Raw genomic sequence first — 23195 nt, 5'->3', positions numbered from 1 at the left:
TATTTATCACTCAGTTACAAGAAGTTAAGTTATGGATTTTTACTTCAAATCAGTCAAATTTAAATAACGCGCGATATTTAAGCCTCGGAAGTTTCCTTTTACTGTCGTGTCACACCTATTTTTGCCAATCTACTCTTTTTATTTTTTTAAATAGTAGCATGATACTTAAGTAGAACAAGCTAACAATTTGATTAAGGGTGCCCTGAGGTCCCATCCCGATTTGTGCCCACCATTAGACAAACCACATCACCTTAATTTGGCCGTAGAGCCTAGGGAGATGTAAATAATCGACGCGTTAATGGTTATACACTGATTTTTTGCCATTTACTCATTCTTAACATATTTATTTCCGTAAAATTTTAGAGCTGAGAAACCGGCGATAGTCGACGACTCGTCTCCAAAGAGAGCCAAACGGTCGGCGGGAGGCGTCACTCCGAAGCCCGCGGGAAAAGGAGCGCTGAAGAGGGAAGAGAGAGCGGTCGACACTCCCGCCCAGGTGATCGCCGAGGCTTCGAAGAGGAGACCAGAGATGAGCTCCTCGGGTTTCCACGGGGACACGTTTAGCGGCGGCTTTGGAGACTTCTGGACCATGAAGAGGAACCTCGGCCAAGAGGAGGGATCCCTAGGGAAACTCGGTAAGCGGAGGCCCGAGATGGACTCTTCAGGATTCCACGGGGACACGTTCAACAGTGGCTTCGGGGACTTTTGGACCATGAAGAGGGCCCCGAGCAACATGGAGAAGCGAAGACCCGAGATGGATTCGTCCGGCTTCCATGGAGACACCTTCTCAAGTGGATTTGGGGACTTCTATACCATGAAGCGGGCTCCGTCCTGGGACAATCTGAGTGAGGGGAAGAGAAGACCGGAGATGGACTCTTCCGGCTTCCACGGGGATACGTTCAACAGTGGCTTCGGGGACTTTTGGACCATGAAGAGAAGTCAAGGATCTTCACCCCAGCACCACAGTAACTTCAAGAGGAGGCCTGAAATGGATTCGTCCGGTTTCCACGGGGACACTTTCAACAGCGGCTTCGGCGATTTCTGGACCATGAAGAGGAACGCGCTGGCGCGTCCTCTTGCGGAGAAGAGAAGGCCGGAGATGGATTCGTCTGGATTCCACGGGGACACCTTCAACAGCGGCTTCGGCGATTTCTGGACGATGAAACGGGACGGGTACCCCTGGGCAACAAAGAGCCAAGCTGGTGGTGTCCGAGAAAATTATGGAAAGAGGAGGCCTGAGATGGATTCGTCTGGATTCCACGGGGACACCTTCAACGGCGACTTTGGAGGTTTCTGGACAATGAAGAGGTCGGATGGCGACCGCGCGAGGTGGCCGATGGGGAGGATGGAGGCCAAGAGGAGACCGGAGATGGATTCGTCCGGTTTCCACGGGGACACTTTCAACAGCGGCTTCGGGGACTTCTGGACGATGAAGAGGGCGGGGCAGGGCGGATTGACCCATCCGTTGTACTTCCGGGGAGTGAAGAGGAGGCCCGAAATGGACTCGTCGGGTTTCCACGGTGATACATTCAACGGAGGATTCGGGGACTTCTGGACCATGAAACGGAGCCGTGGCATGACGGGCCTCGGGCAAGCACAACCGGACAAGAGGAGGCCTGAAATGGATTCCTCCGGTTTTCACGGGGACACGTTCAACAGCGGTTTCGGAGATTTCTGGACGATGAAGAGGAGTGCGGACTCCGGGCCATGGGGGAGAGCTGCGGAGGAAGGCAGTGCGGAGGAGGCGGAGGGAGAGCTGAGGCCTCATCCCGGCGGTTCGACCGATGGGACAGCGGATGCGAAGGCCGGCGGAGAGGAAGGAGGGAAGAGTTCTTGGGACAAACAGGATTTGGGTTCCTCCGCAGGGTCTTCTTCAACCGGCGGTGGCAAGCCCGATAATCCCGAAAATAAGTTTGGCAGCACGAAGGAATGAATGTTCAGCGGAGAGAGACCAAAAGTAGCAGGGAGAGAGGAAGGTCTTCGTAAAGTCTTCAAGATGATCTTTCAGAGGAAATAATCACAAATTCCAGCCGTTCAGCATTACCAATATCGATTAATAAAATAATATTGCATTGTCGGCGAAGTTAAGGTGTCCCCTTCTTCCGTCAATTACCAATTACCACTCTTAAAGGATTGTGCTTAGCCGTTTCCTATGGGGAAAATCTTGGAGAATTTCTCGTATTCTAGTCTATTTTCTTAAATTCTTCCTTAAAACTTCAATGAACTATATACTAAATAATAAGAGAACACCATAAATGGATTATGATTGTAATTTCATCCCAATTTAAAAAGTGTTGTCGCCTGTATATTTTAGAATACATTAAAGCAAGTTTTCGTTTTACGGAAATAAGAAATGCCTTCTTGTCTTATTCAACATATATGTGTGTACTAATGTAATTCTTAAAGTATTCTTATTTTCAAGTAATCCTTCAAAAATACTCATTTTTAATTATTTTCTTTGTGGATGAGCATATTAATAGACTAATCTACTCCTGCTTGTCATTTTACCGATGTGGAGATTTTGGTATGTAACAGACCTAATTTAAAAAGATGCCATGCCAAAAACATGTCCCTCCATTGAAATATTTACAATTATATATAAGCACGTCATCATGAATAATCAAGTAATGTAGAAATGGAGTAAGATTTGACCTCTGATGTTACTGACCAAGAACTTCACTATTTTTTAGGCATACTCCACTAAGTGATTGATAGCGCCCGTCATATTTTACGAGACATGCATGAGACGTATCTCATCGTTCAAATGTTACAGGAAGGTATTTCTTTAAAACTAATAAAAAAAGAAAAACGTCTGCGTGATCTAACCATCTTTGAAATGGAATTTTTGATGGGCACTCAAACCACTTTAGCCGACTTTGCTCTTGAATATGGAATGAAGCTCCAATCAATTTACAGAATCGCTATTCACCGTAGATGTAGAACCTTAATATACAAAGATTGAAGTAATTTGTGTTGGTGAGAAATCCAAACAAGAGTAATAAATTTTAATTCTCAATATTGACTTGCTTGCTATGATTATCCCTACCAACGAGGTTCCTTAATATTTATTTTGACATCAATGGGCAACCGGTAAGGACTAATTTAATAAACTTAGGCGTATATATATGTAGGGGTTACGGGGTGCAAAACGCCTGTCAAACGTGAATATAGCATCACGTAATTGTGTTGCTACATCCTATAAATTTAACTGCATGGTCGAAATTGGGAAAATCAAAGAATAGATGATTGCGTTCTTATTTAATGATTCATTTATTCTGGACATTCTAAAATAAATATAGAAGAAGTTTTTTTATTTTGCTTCCCAGATTGTTTATTAAGTTATTATAATGAATTTTTCGTTCAACAGATTTATTTACTATCCTTTGTGAAGAAAATTTAAAAACATAAACTTCATGAATACAGGTGAAAGAGTTTAAAGAGGTAAAGAATGTCATATCCGTGGATGACTTTGTATTTATTTTACATAATTAATGCAACATAGGAACACTGGATTCATAAAAAAACACCAATGGGCCATGCTTCAAATATTTTTTAACCGTAGTCTTGTTTGTATGACCTCACAACCTGAAATAATTAACTTATATTATTTATCCATAATCAATCATAATACACTATTTCGCCTGTCTATAAATGCTTAAATAATTAATGAGTCGGGGAATCAGAGTTTTCGCTTTCCTTTTGTTTCCTGTTGAAGACCATCTTTACCATGACAACCATACTTGAAGTTTGTTTACTGATGGTATGACAAGGACGCCATGTTGTTAGGAATCAACTCTCTACAGTGAGAACGGGTATTAAACCCAAAAGTATTTAAGCTGCTTGATTTAAGGTCAATAAAGGTAAGTGTTCATCAAAATCCTGGTCTTTATTTGATCTCCTTTGGCTGATTGAACAACCATATTATCACTATTTGGTCGTTTACTGTCTAAGGTTGATTTAGGATGAACACAGATTTAGCAAATCTACATCTATTAGCCTCGCCAAACAAGAAACTATCTAACACTTCACACTACGATAAGTCCTTCAATTTTGTATCCCTTCATTATAATGCAACGATTTCAGAGTGTAAAAATCATTCACCTTGACCGGGATTGATTTTTACTCTCTAAAATTGTTGAATTGAAATTTATATTAGCGGATGACTCCGTTAAAAGTTACTGTTGCGGCATCTCCCGCAGTTTCTTGGAATTTCCCTTCATTATGTCCAACATGCCCATCCCATTCCTCGCCTGCCTAACGTTCTCCCCTTTATCACAGTTCTCAAAGGTCCATCGCCAATCAAAATGCTTTTTATCCACCTTTCCTGTCTCCTTTGGATATTACCAAGCAACTTCTCTTCTACCTCACCAAGCCTAATGTACCTATTTTTTTGTCTTCCTTTTCATTAATTTTACCTTTTTCATACCTCTTCACATCCACTTCTCAGAAGCCTTCAGTATATGCCTATCATCTTGCTCCAACGGCCATGTTTCCTCGCAGTTCAAAAGACCGCGCTCCATACCAAGGCTTTAACGAGTACTTTCTTAACAACCTTCCTTACGCAATTGTTTTTCGTATTTTGCTTCTACGTTGGGCATAAAGCTGACAATAAACGTATATGCATCCTTTCAACGTTATAATAAATGTAGGAGCAAAAGCATAAAATCACGTAGTGACTCCGTTCTATTTCTTAATAAATTCTTAATATCATTTTGCATGATATAATTGAAAGATATTATACTTAAAGACGTGAAATATACCGGAGCATTCTAGACAATTACTACTATTAAGCATAAAAATACGACTGCATTCAAGAAAGCCAGCTTTAATTATAACTAGATAGGTCCTGTGTTTTCCGAAAAATACTCCATTTTCATGGCTAGTCTTCCTTTGTTGTACTTTGAAAAAATGTATTAAAGTGTTTGAAAAGAAGAAAATCTTTGGCAAAGGGTTCATTTCCGTTCCTTAGGGCAAAGGAAATGGGTTACAAATCTCGTATTCTGAAAAATTGCATATTCGAGGCACTGTACACATCCTTAATGTCATTACCAATATAACTATTTTATTAACGTATCATTTGATTTCTTACACTATGCAGCAAAGGTTTAAGAGTCAGATATACATCAAGGTATTTTATATCGCCTTTCCTTCGCTTCAGATTTTACGCCTTGCATCAAACTTGACTACCTGAACTTTAAAGACAAATAAAAATTGCCTTATCTATTACTTTTAGAAGTGTAACCTTGCAAACATATTAGCTCAGCAGTAAACTAGTATATAATAAATATCGTGGGCAAACAAATGCTATCCGAGATCCGTTCACCGGCAGAGGGCAAGTCGAAGTGGTCTCCGTTCATAAGCGTCCATTGTAAACGGAGTGAATGAAATGAAAATAGCGTTTGAATGCCGATCTTAAGATCTCCACGTGAGGGGAATACCCAGAAGACGAGTTTCCTCTGGAGTAACGGCTGGAGGTTAAAAGAGGAATATTTAAGAGGAGAGGAGAAGGCGGTTGGGTTTTGGGAGACAGTGCTTGGGGGACAGCGGAGCAAAGGATGGAAGAGTAAGAATGGATGAACGCGTAGGCGAGAGAGAAGACGGAAGTGCAACGCACGGAACGTCTCACTATCGTAATGAAGGCTGAGGCATCTGGTGGTGATAACGTTGGGCGCTTCTGAGAAATTACTGTCCCTTAAATTGGTGGGTCTCAACAAAATAAGTTCGCGTTTCATTGGTTGCGGAGGCTACTACCAAGAAATGGGATTATAGAATTGCTCTTAGCCCAGAAGTCTGAGTAAGCTCTAATAAAAATTTTGAAGAAAGCAGTTTTTAATAGTTAACAAATTCGTAGGTGCATTCATCAAACAAACTATTTGAGCAATGTTTTTATCGTTTTTTTAGTTGATCCGTGGAGTAATGGTTTTACAAAGCAGAGTTACGAAGGACTAAATATGTTTCATTTCCAATTTAAAAGAGGAAGCCTGAATAACAGTAAGAGAATAAAAACGTATCAGTTTCACCTTGTGACAATGCCTCTTATATCAGTCGAGTGATTCAACTCAATGCCCTTATTAGTTTCCTTCTAAGTAGTAAACCCTAGATCGCCCTCTTCAAGTGCTCCTCAATACTATTTATTAGTTCACTTTTCCGGAGTAATCAACTGCATCAATCCCATCGCCGGGAAGTATCTCTTAATATTAGCGATAATATTGACAGATGTTTCCAAATAAAAAAACAGTCCTCTTCTTTTTCATCATCAAATGGGGTTCCAATAATAGAACTGAATTTAGCAGGTATATTCTCGCCTAAAGTCCTGTCATTCCTTCATAATTCCTTGCGATGACTGTAAATTCATGTTTCTCCTAATTATCTTTAGGCATTGTCTGTGATTATTTGCTCTATGCTTCCATTTAATTATAGATTTCAGTAAGCTGTCGTTTCTCAGCATGCGTTCAATTACTTTTTCTCTACCTTTGCAAGGTACGGATCGTTCAATGAGTCCTTAGAAAATCCAGGGGATAGTGCCCATAGTATCAAAAAAGGTTTGCATTACGCAAGCCTCAACTCTCACTAGACTGATGTTGAAGTTTCAGCTTTCTCTCCCTCGTGATTTCCCAAAAAGCAACAAACTTTTATTTATTTATAAAAATGGAAAAATGAGTTTTTTACGGTGATCAAACACTTCTATTTCAAAGAGTCAACACTGTAAGGGATCAAAGATCAAAGCCGAGTTGGATGGAGTTCATAGCACATCTAACCATGTGTTTGCGTCTGTTTAAAATTGCGTAAATGAGGTAGAACGTGGCCGTACATCCACAAATGACGAGCTTCTAGTACGTCGTGACGTCAAGTGGAAGCGACATCTTCTGAATTGATTGACAAATTATATCGTTCGGAGCGATCGACGCGATATAGTTTTGCATGATCGACGAATAAAATTTCGCTTATTGGTCTTACTTACTTAAAAGTTATGTAATTTTAACGATAACCTTTTTCCCCCATTCGTAATGTTTATTGAATTATGCCTTGTATTAATTTCTTTCTTTATTTAGTTTGATGTTTGGCGGAATTGAGGACCCATTTTTTAAATAATATATTTTTTTGAATAGGTATTGCTTCAATATTTGCAATCAACCCTCACCTTTATAAGCATTATCTCTGAATATGGATATTGAAATTATATCAGGTTAAATTTCAAAGGAACTAATGATGAATGTAATATAGAGTAGGAAAAATAATTTGCCCGGACATCTTTTCACTCTCCCGCCAAGTGGCTTCAGAAGTTTCCCTTAGCAACGCAAGAAAGAAGAAAACAAATCCCATATAACTCGATAATAAAGCTCAGAGGGTAAAGAAATTTCCAGCAGTGTTTTGGGGGTAGAGTTACGGCCATTATGATCCATTTTGCATTGTGGAAATAAAACCCGATAATTGTGAAAAATGCATACCATTAAATAATCCCCTTCTGCCAACACAGGATGATTGATGGTGGCCCCTGGGATTCTCTCTTACACTTCAACCTGCTCTTATGATGGATATTTTATGGAAGGTGAAAAAGAGGCAATATAGTTTATATGAAAAAATAGTAAAATTTTAAGGTCAAAGAGTGGGCCCATTAATGACATTGCTTCTCTTTTTCTCTCTCTCTTGCAAGGCCTCTACATTACGCACGATATATTTAATCTTTCTCAATCTACCTGGTTTACATCCCTTTTTTATCTAAACTAGCATTTCATTTTGGGTGGCTTCTGAGACATTACATTAACTTCTCAGGTTCGGCAAACCTTAAAGAGGTAAGACCTACCCTTACAAGCCCATTCCATTCTGTATCTATACTAGGAGCTCACGAGTCATCTACAGGGTTGGAGGCTAACGAACCACCCACCCACCCAGGTTAACATTAATGGATTAATGGGCATTGAAAATGGTTTTAAGAGGTCGGATCACGGCTGGGGACCCATTGGCTAATGCCAAAGCATTTTTCTTCTACTTTATGGACCCCTAAATCAATCGGTTTTGGCAAACATTTCTCTAATTTTATCCGTTCGGTAAATATAAACCCGGATAATACGAATATGTATTTGATTACTCATTAAATGGGAATTCCAACTGTTCCTAATTTATTTAATACTTTCAATATAGGGTATATTTTTTCTATTGATTTTGGACATTGTCTTTGACCCATGCGTAATATAAGGGAAAATAATGGATTTATTAAAAAACCGGAGTTTCGATTTTAAAGTAAAAAGCTATAATTTTTAAGGGTCTACGGACACTCTTTTTCTAACTATTTTTCTTTTATGTCTGCCAGTAGATATATTTTCAGTATATAAATGTGTTTATTGTGTATTATTGCGGATGTTTAGATTAACAACTGTTAAACTACATATAAAATTTCAAGCCTTTTAAAGTAAAATTACTTAGTAGATTGTTGCTAAAAACGGTGAACCAGAAATTACACTTGGTGAAAGATATTATTTCATCAATTCTCTGAATTAAACCTCAAAATATATATGTATATACAGGTATGTGTGTTTGTACATATATATATATATATATATATATATATATATATATATATATATATATATATATGTATATATATAATATAATATATATATAATATTTATTTATAATTATATATGTTTTCTATTGCAACATGCGAGGGTAAGTTGCTCAATAATCTTGAGAAAAATTTTCTTTTAAAATTGCTCGTTAAGGAAATATTATAATTATAAAATTCTAATAGAATTTTTGTTAAATATTTCTTGATGAAAATGGCAAAATAGTTATGCATGTGATAACGAGAAATGTCTGACAGCAGCAATTTTTGGGAAAATAAATTTTTATGTATCTTAGAATTGATAAATAAATAGTCGTAAAACTTAGAGTAAAAATTTTATCCAAATTCATCTTGTAAACTACAAAATACCCCATTCAAAGGCTATTTGAAGAGATAGCAATTAATGAAAAATCACTGCGGTAAATTCGAAGGTTGGCTTGACAGGTGGGTAGAGTTCACTCAATTCTAAGCCCAAGGGTGAGAGTAAGTTCGCACATCAGGGTGGGGAGCGTTCCATTCTCCGACACCTGCGGTTTCCCACGAAGAGCAATTGTAGTTATTGGAGAGGCGACCGAGACCTAAGGTCATGCGCACCATTAGATAGGGATAGAAGGGTAATTTGGTGAGATAGAATCTTCAGGGTATAGAAGGGGGGAGTGAAGAGAAACCTGGTATCGCGGCATTAGCCTACTCTTAGCCCACGAAAGACACCAAAAGGTCGACAATTTGAAATCCCTTTCGTCGACCCACGTACTCTGTTTAAAGCGCCTTTAATCCTAACTAGGGATCGGGAAACTACAGAAAGATCCTGACGCCTCCAGAATTCGAACCCGTGACCTCTGGGTGGGAAGCCAGTGAATTAGCCACCGCATTTTTTCGAGTCACCCGGATTCAAACCCGCACCCTCTACACAGGGCTGTTGGACCACCACATTCGGTTGAATGAAACTGACGAGAAAAATTAAACCTGACAATTTTTTTAGAAACAAAGTTGTAGTATGGAATTCTATTTCCTAATATTGGATGAGTGACAATAATGTATAGATAATTAAATTTCATTTATATTTTATAATCCATTAGGTAATGTTTGACTATAAAATTATATTACAATTATAAAATTAATTAATTTTATTACTTATTAATCAATACGTAGTGACTGTTGCTTGTAAAATATAGAAAATGCGAGTTGCATAAGCAAATAATGCGGCAAAATGATCGTAGTGGAAGTTGTCACTGTGTTGAAGGAAACGCAATAGTATAGCAGATTTAATGCAAGCACGGAGGTAAGTAAGAAGTATAAGTATTCTATAATTTTTTTTAAGCATCACTGCTAAAGATGATTTTTTTGTTGAAATCAAGGAGCCAATCGCTAAGCGATAACATATGGCAATTTTGAATCGGTGATCATTATTCGTCTGTCACATACTGTCTGGGGAGGTGATTGTCTAGCGGATAAAGCCATTGCACTACTGCATGGAGGGCCTCGATTCAACTCCCAGGGGTCCTCAGTTTCATCTAAGCTATGTGATTTTTCGCATACCGAATCTTCTTGGGGAACTATGGTCGGCACAGGGACCTATAAAACTGGCCTTCGCCTCGATAACTGTTTTTCATGATTTTTGAGATCGTACGCGTCCCTATATATTCCTACCATTGGAATAACAAAGCTCATGATTCACCGTTACTCTTTATAACGGCAGATTTTAACTAGATACCTGTTGATGATTCGTGACTTCTTTTTAAAATGAGGTCATATCCAATGTAGAAAATATAATACAGTGGCCACGTAAGATTTTTTTATACCATAATATATTTTAAACTATTTGGGCTACCTTGCATTAAGTCTTCTCGGTGTCAAGAATGAAAATGTTCTCTATCTCATCCAGGATAATAGGCGCAAGCCAACAATGCGTTCAAAATAGAGAGAGCAGGTCGTCAACAATATATTAGCATAAAACAATTTTCTTATTAAATACTTTTCTAGCATGGGAATTCAATCAATATTCTATTACATTCCTTAATTTCATCCTAGACTTTTTCATTTAAGCTTCGTAAAACTGAATATTTTTGTACAAACTATTATTGTACTCCTCCCTCTAGCCCAAAGTTAGGGAACATTTATTAAATCTTTGTCACGCTATTATTTATTGCAGACATTTTCAGGATAAACGACCGATGCGTGTCCAACTTAAAATATTAATCTCAGTGGAATAATTGCATTGGTTGACTTTTTAAGTTATTCGCCTTACTTTTTAAGAATTCATATATATTAATTTTTTTTAATGCCGGAAGTATTTTTAACCATGGATATATGTACAGCTATGTCTTGGAAAAAAAACAAACAAAATTACCTTTTCTCTAACCTGTTCTACATACATCGCACCAGCCTATTTTACACTTTCAAATATTTCTCAATTCCATTCGCCGACTCCCATGTCTTCTTGACAATATTTCCCCCTGAGTCCATTCTCTATCTTCCACACACTTCTTGTTCTATTCACAGGTTCCAAAATGAACGCAGTGGCGATATTATTCCGTGACGATGAGACTCAAACGAGGGGTGGAAAGAGGGAGAGGCAGGAAGTCGGATGCTTCGTATAGGGAATGAAATACAGAGATGAGGGACAATCGGCCCTTCATTGGCCGCAAGTTGAATTTTTAGCGTGGGTTGCAGGAAAGGAGAAGACGGAGAGGGGAGGTATGGAGAGCAAGGAGGAATGGGCAGGAGAAGTGGGAGGGGAGAAGACGAAGAGTAAAGAAGGGATTCGTTTGGATGGATCGAATGAAAAGGTTTTCGGCCGGGGCGGGAAGGCGGGCGTGGAGGGGTGGGAAATGTAAGGGAGAGGCTATTGTTGCCACAGGAGAAGCAAGCAGAGGGTTCTTGAACCGTGATAAAAGGACTCGCGGACGTCAAAGTGCCAACAAAGGATTGAATGGCAGGGATTAAGAGATATCCAGAGCGCGACAGGGGCAAGGACAGACTTTTGAACGAAGTGTTAATGGTGACTTCGAAAAGGTGAAGATATTTCTCGCAATACGCTTGGCTTTTCGTCACCTTATTAGATTGAAGAGATAGACACTGAAACTGTTTTCGACTTAGCATTATTTTTTTTCTCTTAAGCTTCCACTAAATGACCATTTCGTTGGGATTTATTTTCATAAATAATCGGAAATTATTATTGTGCGGTTATTAAGACCAATATATTTTTCCCGTAAACGCCAATTTAAGTCGTTTTCACAAGATCATTTGACAAATTAGCGAAAAATAGCTGGAAGGACCACAACTCCAAAAATACCTCAGGAACGGACACACTACAAACTGCAGCAATTTCTGTAGTAGTGACCAGTACGCGGACATGCGAAATTTCCCACTGCAAATCTATTTAATCACACCTCTGGGGAAACTCGCTTACGACAGGAAATTCAAAGTTGAATATCTTTCCTGCTTGTGAACTTACGCGTTTAATCTTCATATTTTCGACTCTATAATTTCGGATCTATAATTACATATTTTTTGCCTGATTATCTTTCGTGGTAGCCCAATGGTTGGAATGGTGGGAGCCCGGGACCGGAGGGCCCGGGTTTGATTCCGGGTGACGCTTCCGGACATATTCAACTTGACCCATGCTGTGTAATTTTTCGGGCAGCAGAAACCATTGGCGATACAAGGATACCCCCCTCCCTTCCCTGATATTTGAGTTTACCACGCCATTTAGGGCTTCATATTAGATGACCTCAAGTCTCACCTATCAAACCAACCTTTGGGTCGATTACTGTGGTTTGAATCAGCATCCATTTTGTCTCAAAGGTTGGTGTCTTTGAATGTATAGTTTCCTTCCCTATATATATATAATATATCCCAGTGACCTTTCATAGTTTTCTTATGAATGTTATGAGAATTTTCATTTTTTTGCATTATAAGATTAATTTGCGTAGCATTGTTAAAAGCTGCCTTTATTATCACCTCCACTCCACATATCAACTATTAATGGATAATTATCACTAGTTAGCACTCCACTTTAGGCTCTCTGCTAATACCTCAAGTAACAGGAAGTCATTCAGTAATGAAATATTTGACGTAGGTAGAGGTTATTGGAAGTCGAATCAAAATTACATTTTAGGTGTTGATATAATCCTTTGTGAAGACATTGGTTGGATAAAGGAGAAGCGCACCGAAAAAAAATTGGAATCACGACGGATGGGAGTACACATGCGCCATAGCGCACAATAGTACACAAGTACAAATGCACGCATATAAATAGACACCATCTACCTGTCTCTATATACGAGGGTCATCCGGAAAGTAGTACCCGTTCGTGCCGCATGAAGTGCTGACGACGCGAGTAGCCGCTGGACGAGGTCAGATAGCTTCAGTGGCTTGTCTGCCTTCTCTGAGCCAAGTTGCGTGACGCTAGCATTGCCTGTGTTGTTTCTGTGATTGTTTACAATGTTTAAAAAAATTGAGAACGCCGCCAGTTGTGAAGTGAGGGCAGTGATTAAATTCCTCAATGCAAGAAACGTTCGCCCATGTGATATTCATCGCCAATTAAAGGAGGTGTATGGAGACAATGTAATGGACGAGTCGTCTGTTCGGCGGTGGTGTCGCAACTTCAACATGGGGAGGGGGAACACACACGACGATGAGCGTTCGGAGAGACCGTCTGTCATTACAGACCAACTGGTGAGCTCAGTTGACGAATTCGTGAGGAACGATCGGCGCGTCACAATTGATGACATCTGTGAGCATTTTCCCAATGTTTCTCGAACAATTGTTCATGAAATTGTTAAACACCATCTGCATTATGCAAAAATTTGTGCAAGATGGGTCCCTCGCGTATCTCAATGAGCTGGCGGCGAAGGACTATGCAGCAGGAATACAGAAACTTGTCACACGTTATGACAAATGCCTTAATTTGCTTGGAGATTATGTTGAGAAGTAGTTTAAAGTATCCTCTTTCAAATAAAATTTTTTATGTTTGTTAATATTTACTTTTGTGTCTTTAATTCACGAACGGGTACTACTTTCCGGATGACCCTCGTAGGTTGGTGGGAAGTGGGCTAATGGTGTGGCACAGCAGACAATGAGGAGGTTGAGTGATAGAGTGACTCTGCCGGAGCTTGGAGTGGCGTCGAGGGAGAAGAGTATTGCCTAATCGGCAATCCTGTGGCGGTCTAGCTCCGCGACTTGCGGATGTTAACGTGATTAGAGAGAGCTGTTTTTTTTGTGCAGGACGGCGTCATGGAATCTCTGGCGGTTTGCGAACCGAAAAAATTGAAACAATGACGAGAAAACGGATATGTACTCTGTAACACGTTAATCATTGTTGTTTTAAAAAATGTCGCTCTACCTCGTAAACTTAAATATGGGTTACGAAGGACTGCAATACATATTTTTACAAGACTTACTCCTTAAAATTGCAGCCTACTCTATTTCTACCGAATGAACTCAGTATTTAGTCCAAATTGGATCTAACATTAAGTAGTTACTTTCGCTTTCCCACTACGCTACGGAGGTAAATATTTTTATTTTTTATGTTGATGTTCTTCATCATAGCAGATCAACGCTCTTCTTCATTCGATAACATACAATGAGCTGTGAGCGTTCAGAAAAACAGATGTGTCATGGTGATAATAAAAATTCCAAATATAAGAAAACGAATAGCCATATTTGAGATAGGGCTTCTTGTTTTCTAGGTCACTTCAATGAAAATGCAAATTTTATCCATTTAAGTGCCTTTGACAAAGCAAAATACATTTTTTATCATTGCTAAACGATACGATAAAAAGTTTTACTTTGGTTCATTCCATTGAAAACGTTGACTATTATTTTTTAATGAGTGTAATACGCCGTATAACCTCATCGTGATTCGTGTGATCGCGCAAATGCATCCACCCAAGTAATTAAACATAGCAACTTAAAATATGATGGTAGAGGAACCGCAACGACTTCTAACACATTAGAGGTTGCACTCGGTATCGTGCGAAAACTAAGGCTCTGGATCAATTGATCGTCGATCTTCAAACTGTTCGAAATCCGTAAACTTTGAAAACATATGTTACTGGTCATGGCACGATCGAGTTAAGTCATCTGGACAATATTCATTATTGCTTGGAGTCTATTTACGAAAAATAATTGCGCATTTAAGAATCTGGTTATATTATTCGTTGATGCATTCTAAATTAACGTATATTCTGACTTATTTTTCTCTCGGAGCATTTTCCCAAAACTCAAATTGGGTAGTTTCCGCAATACAGCATATCACCGGAGATTTTTGACCGATGTTAGCATTTCCCGCAAAATTTTATTCCTTGCAACTAGGAACAAATTATTTTCTTTTGACTCAGAATAGAAGGTATTGATTTTTTTATTTGTTCCACTCAATTACTACGCTTGAAATGGTTTAATCATGCAGAATGATTTTCATTGACCGGACAACACCCCGCAAATAAGTACTCGCTGAACTAATTAACTCAGTGAAAGTTACCCATCTTTTCCCTCTGCTCTGCTGCCAATATCTGGCACTTTTTGTAGGGCTCATTCCTCAATTTAATGTTCTTTAAATGTCAGTGAAGACTTCACAGTAAACGGTTTAACGCCAGAAGCAATAAAGGGGCAACACCAGCGTCACTCACTCTCTTTCTCACACACACACGTATATGTCGGCGTATGTTACTTGGAGTTGAAAAGCTTATGCCCCAACCTAATGCCCTATTACATCAAGCGGGAAAATTACAGCCCTCGTTACCGACCAAGACTCGACTGCTTAACTCCAGCTGGCGAAGTGGTCAGGGCATGTCATCATTTGGTGGAAAACCTAATTAACATGATTATATGCGCACCAACCTTCTTCATACACTTGAACTGACTACATAGACGTACTACAGGTACTACCTGTACTTCATGTACGATAGGGAATCCAAAATTTGCCTAAACCCTCCAATTAATAGGTATTGATTCTCATATTTCCAAACCACATGTTTCTAATTATGGAAAATGTATGCCGGCCCCGGTGGCGGTGGGATACCATCTCCGCTTGCCGATCCATCAAATCCAAGCTGTGTAATTTTACATCTACATAATACCCCGAAAGCCGCCTCAAGGGCATGTGGCGGGGGGTATTAGGTCACCACACGTAAAAGAGAATAAAACCACATGTAAAACCAACATATGCATGCAAACCTACCCGCACAGAGGCTTATATATATAGAGGCGTTATGACCACCACTTTCAGGACTGGGGGAAATAAACAGTAAGGAGCTGACACCCAACCCTGAGCATGTTAAACTCACGCTTCAAAGGGATTACTTGGAGGTAAGCCATTTATATCTTCATCAATCAAACCAGTTTCCAAGTTGATTTATATAGCTGTTCCTCTTTCGATCCCACTTTGAAACCATTAGTCCAGTTGCTGTAAGAGAATCTTGGATAAAATATTTACACAAAAATACAGTAACCGTTTGACGAAACACGAAGTTTCCTCATATTTTCCTAGAAGCAGTTTATTATTTTGATAATTTTCCTCCTCCTTTGCACGTACTCTCATAAAATCAACCGTCCTTTCTTCCTAATCCTCTCCGCCATTTCCCATCGATTCAGCCTCCAGTGCTGCTCATTCTCAGATTACAAATATTCTCGTGCCAGGCCAACCGCTGTCCTCCGCGATCTCTCCTCGAAGGCAGAGCAGGCCGGCCGCTAACGAGCTTTAATTGACTTGAGCTCGCCCATTATGATTTCCGCTCCTGAACACGCATGAGCAAATTAGCACTAGCGATCGAAATCCTATACCCTCAATCATCCTTTTAGCGTGAATATCAGTATTTGTGCACTATACTTTCTGACAATGAGACTTCCCGCGCAAAGGAAATGTTAGTGGTTTCTGTTTTTCACTCGAAAAATCAAGAAATTTGCTCTTTAATCATAATCCTCTTGACAAATAATTGAATGTAACAAGAAAACAGAGATTTGGGGAACAGACATCCTCAAATCACTTGTTTCGATGGATAAAGTTTGCATAAAAAAATGAAATTTTAGCCTCTGTTCTGCAAAATGCCGCTGGCATATAATAGTATTTGTCTTTGATCTGAAAACATTCCATTTTTCCATTGAGATCATATTCCTGAACGACTCCACCGACGAGAGGCAAGAATGAGTCAGGATATGCTCAAAATTCCTAATGGCAAGTCATTTGTTCAATTGCTCAAATCACGTCGACTACGCTAGACAGACTATTACGTAACCGGAAACGGAGTGAGGTAATTATCCCATATCGCCTCCGTTCAATGCAGGGACGAGATTGCCCAAGAGAGGAGGATGGCCGCCCGGCGGGCAGGCAGTCGAGTGCGGGGGATCGGATCGCCCGCGTTGCAGTGTCAGCGGTGCTGGCTCCAAAGCCGTCGGTCGCGTCTGGGAGTCCTCCGTAGACCGCGGTCGAACACGCACCCCAAAATACCGCCCTCGGGACGCTCACGATCTTCGCCGCCACGCGGAGCGGTGGACCGGAGCGAATCACGGCGCGTTTCCCTAACCTGTTGTTATCCTGGCACCTGCAAAACCCGCTGGGTCTTCCGGAAACCGGGAGAGGGGGACTGTTCGACAGAGGCCCACAACAGGTGGAATCGAGGAGACCCGAGGGCTATCGACATGCCTCTCGCGCTCTGCAAGCCGTTCCAGGTCCTCGCCGGGTCCCTGAGGAAACGCCTGAGCAGGCGCCGCCATGAAGAGGGGGTTCCTCCCTCCACCGCCGGCCAGCTGTTCGACTGTTTCCTCTACGTGACCTCGCCGTGAAATTCCGCTCATCTCCACTGCCTGCTTCCCTCGGCCATAATGTTTTTCCGGAGGAGAATCGCGCGGTCCAGAATAAATACACGATCACTTAGGGATGGATCGTGTTTTCAGAAGGTGCCCTGATTCAAAAGACTTCTGGTTGAAATTTGAGATAAATGCATTGAGGAGATGAGTGAAATTCGATACACACGTTTTGTGGTGCTGCTGGATGCGTCGAATGACGTGTCATCTTAAATTTTCCACTGTGAAACGTGATATTGAAATTTTAGAGTGATCGTGATTACAGTATTCATCAAATAAGATCGATTATTATGTTTTCTGGGAAAAGGAGAATAAATCTACAACTACTTTAGGATGCAATAAAATAATAAGCTGGTTCACTGCCAATTCTGGAGAGATTTATCCCAAACGATGAAGGAATGCGTGAAGGAATGATGCAAATCCAGTGCAAAGGAACACTATACACGATATCTAATCCATTCGTCTCAATTATTTGAAAACCATGCACGTTTTCGCGTGCTTTCAAAAATAAGAACAGCAGGGTGTTTTTATTAATAGTTACTCAGACTATGTTTGGAATCCTTTGAATATACTTATTGTAAATTAAAAAAGTAAATACTGCAAGAAATGTTTGATTTTATGAAGTCCCTCTCGCTGTTATGTGTAAGGATTAAATATTGTATCTAGAGGTATTCCAAAGAAACTGCGGGAGATGCCGCAACAGTAACTTTTAACGGAGTCAATCGCTAAAGTGCATTTCAATGCAACAATTTCAGAGTGTAAAAATCATTCGCCTTGACAGAGGAAAATGTTGCGTTATCGCAATTAATGGAAATTTTAGGGGGAAACGGGATGGTGCGGAAGCTAACGAGCTGGCTTCCCACCCAGAGGGCCCGGTTTCGAATTCCGGAGGCAGCATATATTTTTCAGTGGTATCCCGATCCCTACATGAGGTGCGCTATGGAGAGCACTTTGAGTGAGTACGCCACCCGTCGGATGGTACGTTAAGCTGTGGACCCCTTGGCGCCTTTCGTGAAGAGTAGGCTAATGCCGACGCTGGGTTTCTCTCCACCCTTCATTCTTCCCTGTCCATCCCTAATGGTGGAAATAACCTTAGCCGTCGGTTACCTCCCCTGAAACTACTACTACTACTAGAAACTTAAACAAAATTCTCTCTGTTGTATTTATGGGTTGGATTGAGCAATACTTTCAATTCTTGACTCGGATTTCTTTCCATTCTTCTCAAACTGATCACATTCAACAAAAGATGCCGTTTATTCTGGTAGGCGAGAAAAATTACTTTTGACAACTATTAACTTTTGCAAAAACTTCGGAAGAGTGAGTCCTTTCAAGTATATAATACAATGCTTAGTTCAAATATAGTTACAGTAAGTATAGTGATACAGACAAATACACTGGAACAATCTATGTATTTAATAAATATTTCTAAAGAATCAAGAAAGCGGCATGTCGACGGTGTCGTTGTTTCTTCAAGGTACATGTGTTAGAATCGATGTTCGAGATGACTGCAAATTTCAAGTGGAAGGAGAGAGAAAGAGGTTGCGGGTGAAAGAAGGGAGCAGCGTCTGTGTTTTCGTTATTAAATGAAATTGGCAATTTAATTCATTTTCAAACACAATCTACCTTCAATATCAAATACTTCTAACAATATCAGTAGAATTCGTTGAACCTAATGAGAGGGTATTTTATCGTTTCTTTAGAATAGCAAGTATTTTCTCAGTGGAAATCATTCCAGGAATTCAAGCATCGTTTTGAAAACAGCTGGTCTCGCTTAAGCGGCTGGTAGAAAATGCATTCAAACCAACCTTCAAGTGGGTTGGGATTGAATAAAATAAAGGAAAGCTTCAACTTTCATTAATATTTTCTCTATTTTAATCAATATCGCTTATGATTTTCTTTGTTTTAAGATTGTCGCAATATGCGAAGTTGAATCTAGAAATGAGTGACATCTTCAGTAAGTATTGGGTCGAAACGAGTAATTTAAGCTGTGGTAACCTTTTAGCAAGTTTAAATATGAAGCGATCATTTGATGGGAGCATATTTTCATCCTATATATTCTCTTCATTGCTGTATACATCCATCTCAGACTGATTTAAAAAGTGAATTCAAATACGTTGGTCGTTCAATGAGTCCTTAGAAAAAAATAGAAAAATCATTTTGGATAAATTTCTTTATATTATTTGGCATATTATCATTTAAGCTCAGTACACTTTTATTAGCGTTTCTCCAACATTTTTGATGCTTCCGAAAAGTAGGATTTCGGAAGACCCTCTAAATAAGTATCTGTGCTGACGATGATCTCCTCGTTCGACGCGAATCGTTATCCGTCATGTAATTTTTTCAAGTTCGGAACTAAAAAATTTTACAGGGGACAAATCTGATAAATACGGTGGATATTATTCGAACTTTAATTCCATTATTTTCGCCACTGAAACTGCACCCGTCCATTGTCTTGGTGGAAGAGAATTTTTTTCTTTGACATATGAAGATGTTTTACCCATTTTGCCGAGAATTTTTTCGCAACCAATGTTTTTTCGCAATATTGGAAACACTGTTCGTACCTTGTGATACACCAAATCAACCCGATTTTCATGAACTTTGATTTGTCGGTCACTCAAAACCATATCATGGATTTCGTCAATCATTTCGGAGGAAGTCACTTCCAGTGGACGTCACAAACGATGTTTCTCATGTGTGGATGTACGGCCACGTTTAACCCCATTTACGCAATTGTAAACAGGCGCAAACACAGTAGTGGATATGCCATGAACTTCATTCAATTTGGCTTTGTTCTTTGATTTATTTCGGTGCTAAGTCTTTTTTAAATAGAAGTGTTTAATCACCGTAATAAACTAAGTTGTTTCCATTTTTCTAAATAAACAAAGTTTCGTCACTTCAATCGACTATGAAAATGAAATTTAATTATCATTGATATTAAAAACAGTTACAATATAATTTTGCCCATCGTCACCTAAGGCGTCACCTAATCTACTCCAAACGAACCCGTCATGGGTCTGCACAACTGTTACATGTTAACCACGTCTCATCTAAAGATATATTAATTCTATAATACCATCCATTATGCAGACGACGCATGAGCTAAAACGAAACTGCATCTCTTTCGATAGTGATTTTCCACCGTTGAACTTTGCCAAGTGAGTGGTGAATTTTCTGGGAACCAAACAGCCTAGGGTTACGCATTGCGTATTGTGGGTGGACCTCGTTTCGTCAACACGCGCCTTGGGTTAATTACAATGTCATCGACTTGAGCAACAAAAAACTGCGTGTTTGTCGCGCGTAAACCTGTACAGTTACATACTGTTTGACAGTCGAGGTACACCGATGAGCGACGTCAAGTTAGTTGCGACATGCGCTGCCAGATCCGCCGGTAGGTATTCTCCTGCCCACTCTCATCCCCTCCCCCACATCAAGGATCCAGCGTTGGCGAAACACCCTCCTCCATTTTATCAAACAGCCTTCATTAATGCGGGGGTGTGAGAGTCGCACGTGCCTCCCTCCCCTGCCTCCCTCATATTCTCATATTCTCCGCCTCACACGCCCTCCCCCCCTCCCCATTCCCCTCGGGACACTCCCCGTCCCCCTACCTCCCTGCTCGTCGCTCCCTCTTCCCCTAACGCGCTGTAACCGCCCTTCTTTTCCTGTCGCTGTGACGACGAAGGCGCCATTACTCATCCCGCCTAAAAGTAATTTATGGAAAAGAAAATTGAAGACTCAAGTACCAATGTTTCCACAACCCGCACGCTCCGAATCCTCAAGTGCTCTCATCAATTATACGTTAACTAGTCGCTGAGAATTTACATCGCCACTTTTAATTGATATCCCGTAATCAAACATATGTTCATGCTACGTGATAACTTAGATTCATTAAGGACGCGGCCGCCTAAGCATTAATACCAATCTGCGCACAGGAGGGAACTTATGGAAAGAACGACCTTTTTCCCCCTCGATTGAGAGAGTCATTCATGCCTGTTGGAGAGGATTTGAAAAATCCTCTCCAACAGGCATGATGATGAGAGGGTTCTTTTGCACATATTGTGTATTTTATGCTCTAGAGACACCAGTACCGCCACCACTCATGATGGGGTAGGAAGTATGTATAGGATTGGAAGGGAAAGAAATGCAAATAATAGAGGGATGGATAAGGAAGATAAATGAAAGCAGAGGGAGAAAGGAAATGGAATACCACTTGAGTTAGTTCGCTCATCTTCCAAATAGTGAATACACATAAAGGGATAACGGTAGTTAAGGCATATTCAAGTGGATAGATATTGAGTTTTGAGGGAGAGAGAGAGCCCGGGCGCCAAAACTTGACGCGGAAAAAGTAGGAGCGACTGAGAAAGATAATCGTACTATTACCATCCTATCACTACCATGAAATATCAAAACTTGCATATCTTACCGTTTCTTATAGTTTTATGTTTAATACTAATAAAAAGTTTCCAAATCTTTTTAGTTTTATTGAAACTACCAGGAGTCTAGGTAATGTTAAAACCTCCATACTTTCCTGTGGAACACAACGGCGAGTGGTTTTGAAAGGTGGTCTAAGGTAACAGACGTGAAATTGAGGACTAACCAGCATTCTGAATACAGAGGAAATTCTCTATTTGAAGGAACTTGAGCTGGATGTACCCTTAAAGCGTTCACATGAACGAACTGCTATAATAAGGAAATTAGACAAAAAAACTTAACGGTGGGTGGTGAAACAAAACCAAAACGACTTGAACCGGAAGTGAGAAAGTACCTATTAGTGTCGATGTAGATATCTACCCTGTTCTGTTACTTACATGAATAAGGAAAGCAACGAAGGGATTCATAGTTTAATAGGTATTTTCTAAGGGGCCATGTAAGTGAAGGGTATGGGGTGAAAGCTAAAATATCAGGGAAAATGAGAAGAGGATATCCAAGGAAGATCGTTTCGACGGGAAAAGTAAATGATAGGAAGAAAGGTAGCCACTCTATTCGATATCTTGATGCCCTCAATTCAGAAATGTAAAGCAAACGCGCATTTAAAACTGCTGCGATGTTTATTAATCAGTGTTGCCATCAAATTGTTGTTAGCGACAATGATTCATGTTAGTTCATTTAAGAAGTCAGCACACCCTACGAGGAACGCCAGAGAAGAAGTTTGTATTTCCCTTAACATGGTTGAATTTGAACATTATAAGTAAAAAAATTATATTTTCTTGAAGTAAGGGCTAAGTAAAACACAATAGTTCAAACAGTATCAAAACTACAGTAAAATGATGTTAAACTATGAAAAAATCAAAATAGTAAACTCAGCCATTTTTTCCAATCGTATGCATACGTATGGATAAAGCTTATCTGGGATTTGGGAATACCAAGTATTGAACCCCGGAGGCTAAACTTTTTAAAATCGGATGCTCTCCTGTGCTCATAAATATGGGCAACGCCAAGCCTGTCTCTCTCCCAGGTGAAGCACAATTTCCGCGGGCCCTCGCTTATCACCCACTCGATTTCCGTCGGCCATGAAAAGTCGCCAGTCCGCTCTTTTCCATTCGTTCACATTTAGCCGCCCACGGTTGAATTCCTAAGCCTCATGGGTCCAAACCCTTTAAAGAACAGGAAGAACTTAATTTACAAAAATTCCCTATTGGTTCTAGGATTTCCTTTTCCCTAGTGTTATTTACAGACTCGGTCAGCTCTCTGAGCTGTAGTATATTGCAAATATTGATTTTTCCAATTCATTCATCCATTCATTTCAGCATCGCACTCATAATAAATCATTTACTCTAATTTAACCTAAGAATTCAATCCAAAAGCTAGATCTATGAATAACATGCATTTG

At 39.9% G+C, this 23195-nt stretch overlaps 1 protein-coding gene across 1 annotated transcript in view; it reads left to right on the top strand.

Annotated features, from left to right (window-relative positions):
- The window catches only part of LOC139690832 (uncharacterized), a 162144-nt gene extending 159187 nt beyond the window's left edge, over positions 1–2957 (top strand). Inside the window, exon 6 of the mRNA XM_071588426.1 lies at positions 364–2957. Within this exon, the coding sequence (XP_071444527.1) occupies positions 364–1933 (1570 nt within the window). The 3' untranslated portion in view covers positions 1934–2957. The remainder of the gene's footprint in view (positions 1–363) is intronic.
- Positions 2958–23195: the final 20238 nt, after the last annotated feature.

This window comes from Hetaerina americana, unplaced genomic scaffold (genome assembly GCF_022747635.1).
Source record: "Hetaerina americana unplaced genomic scaffold, ioHetAmer1.1.p SCAF_3, whole genome shotgun sequence".
Classification (NCBI taxonomy): Eukaryota; Metazoa; Arthropoda; class Insecta; order Odonata; family Calopterygidae; genus Hetaerina; species Hetaerina americana.
Note: the sequence above shows the minus strand (reverse complement) of the source record. Positions and strands in the feature narration are given on the sequence as shown.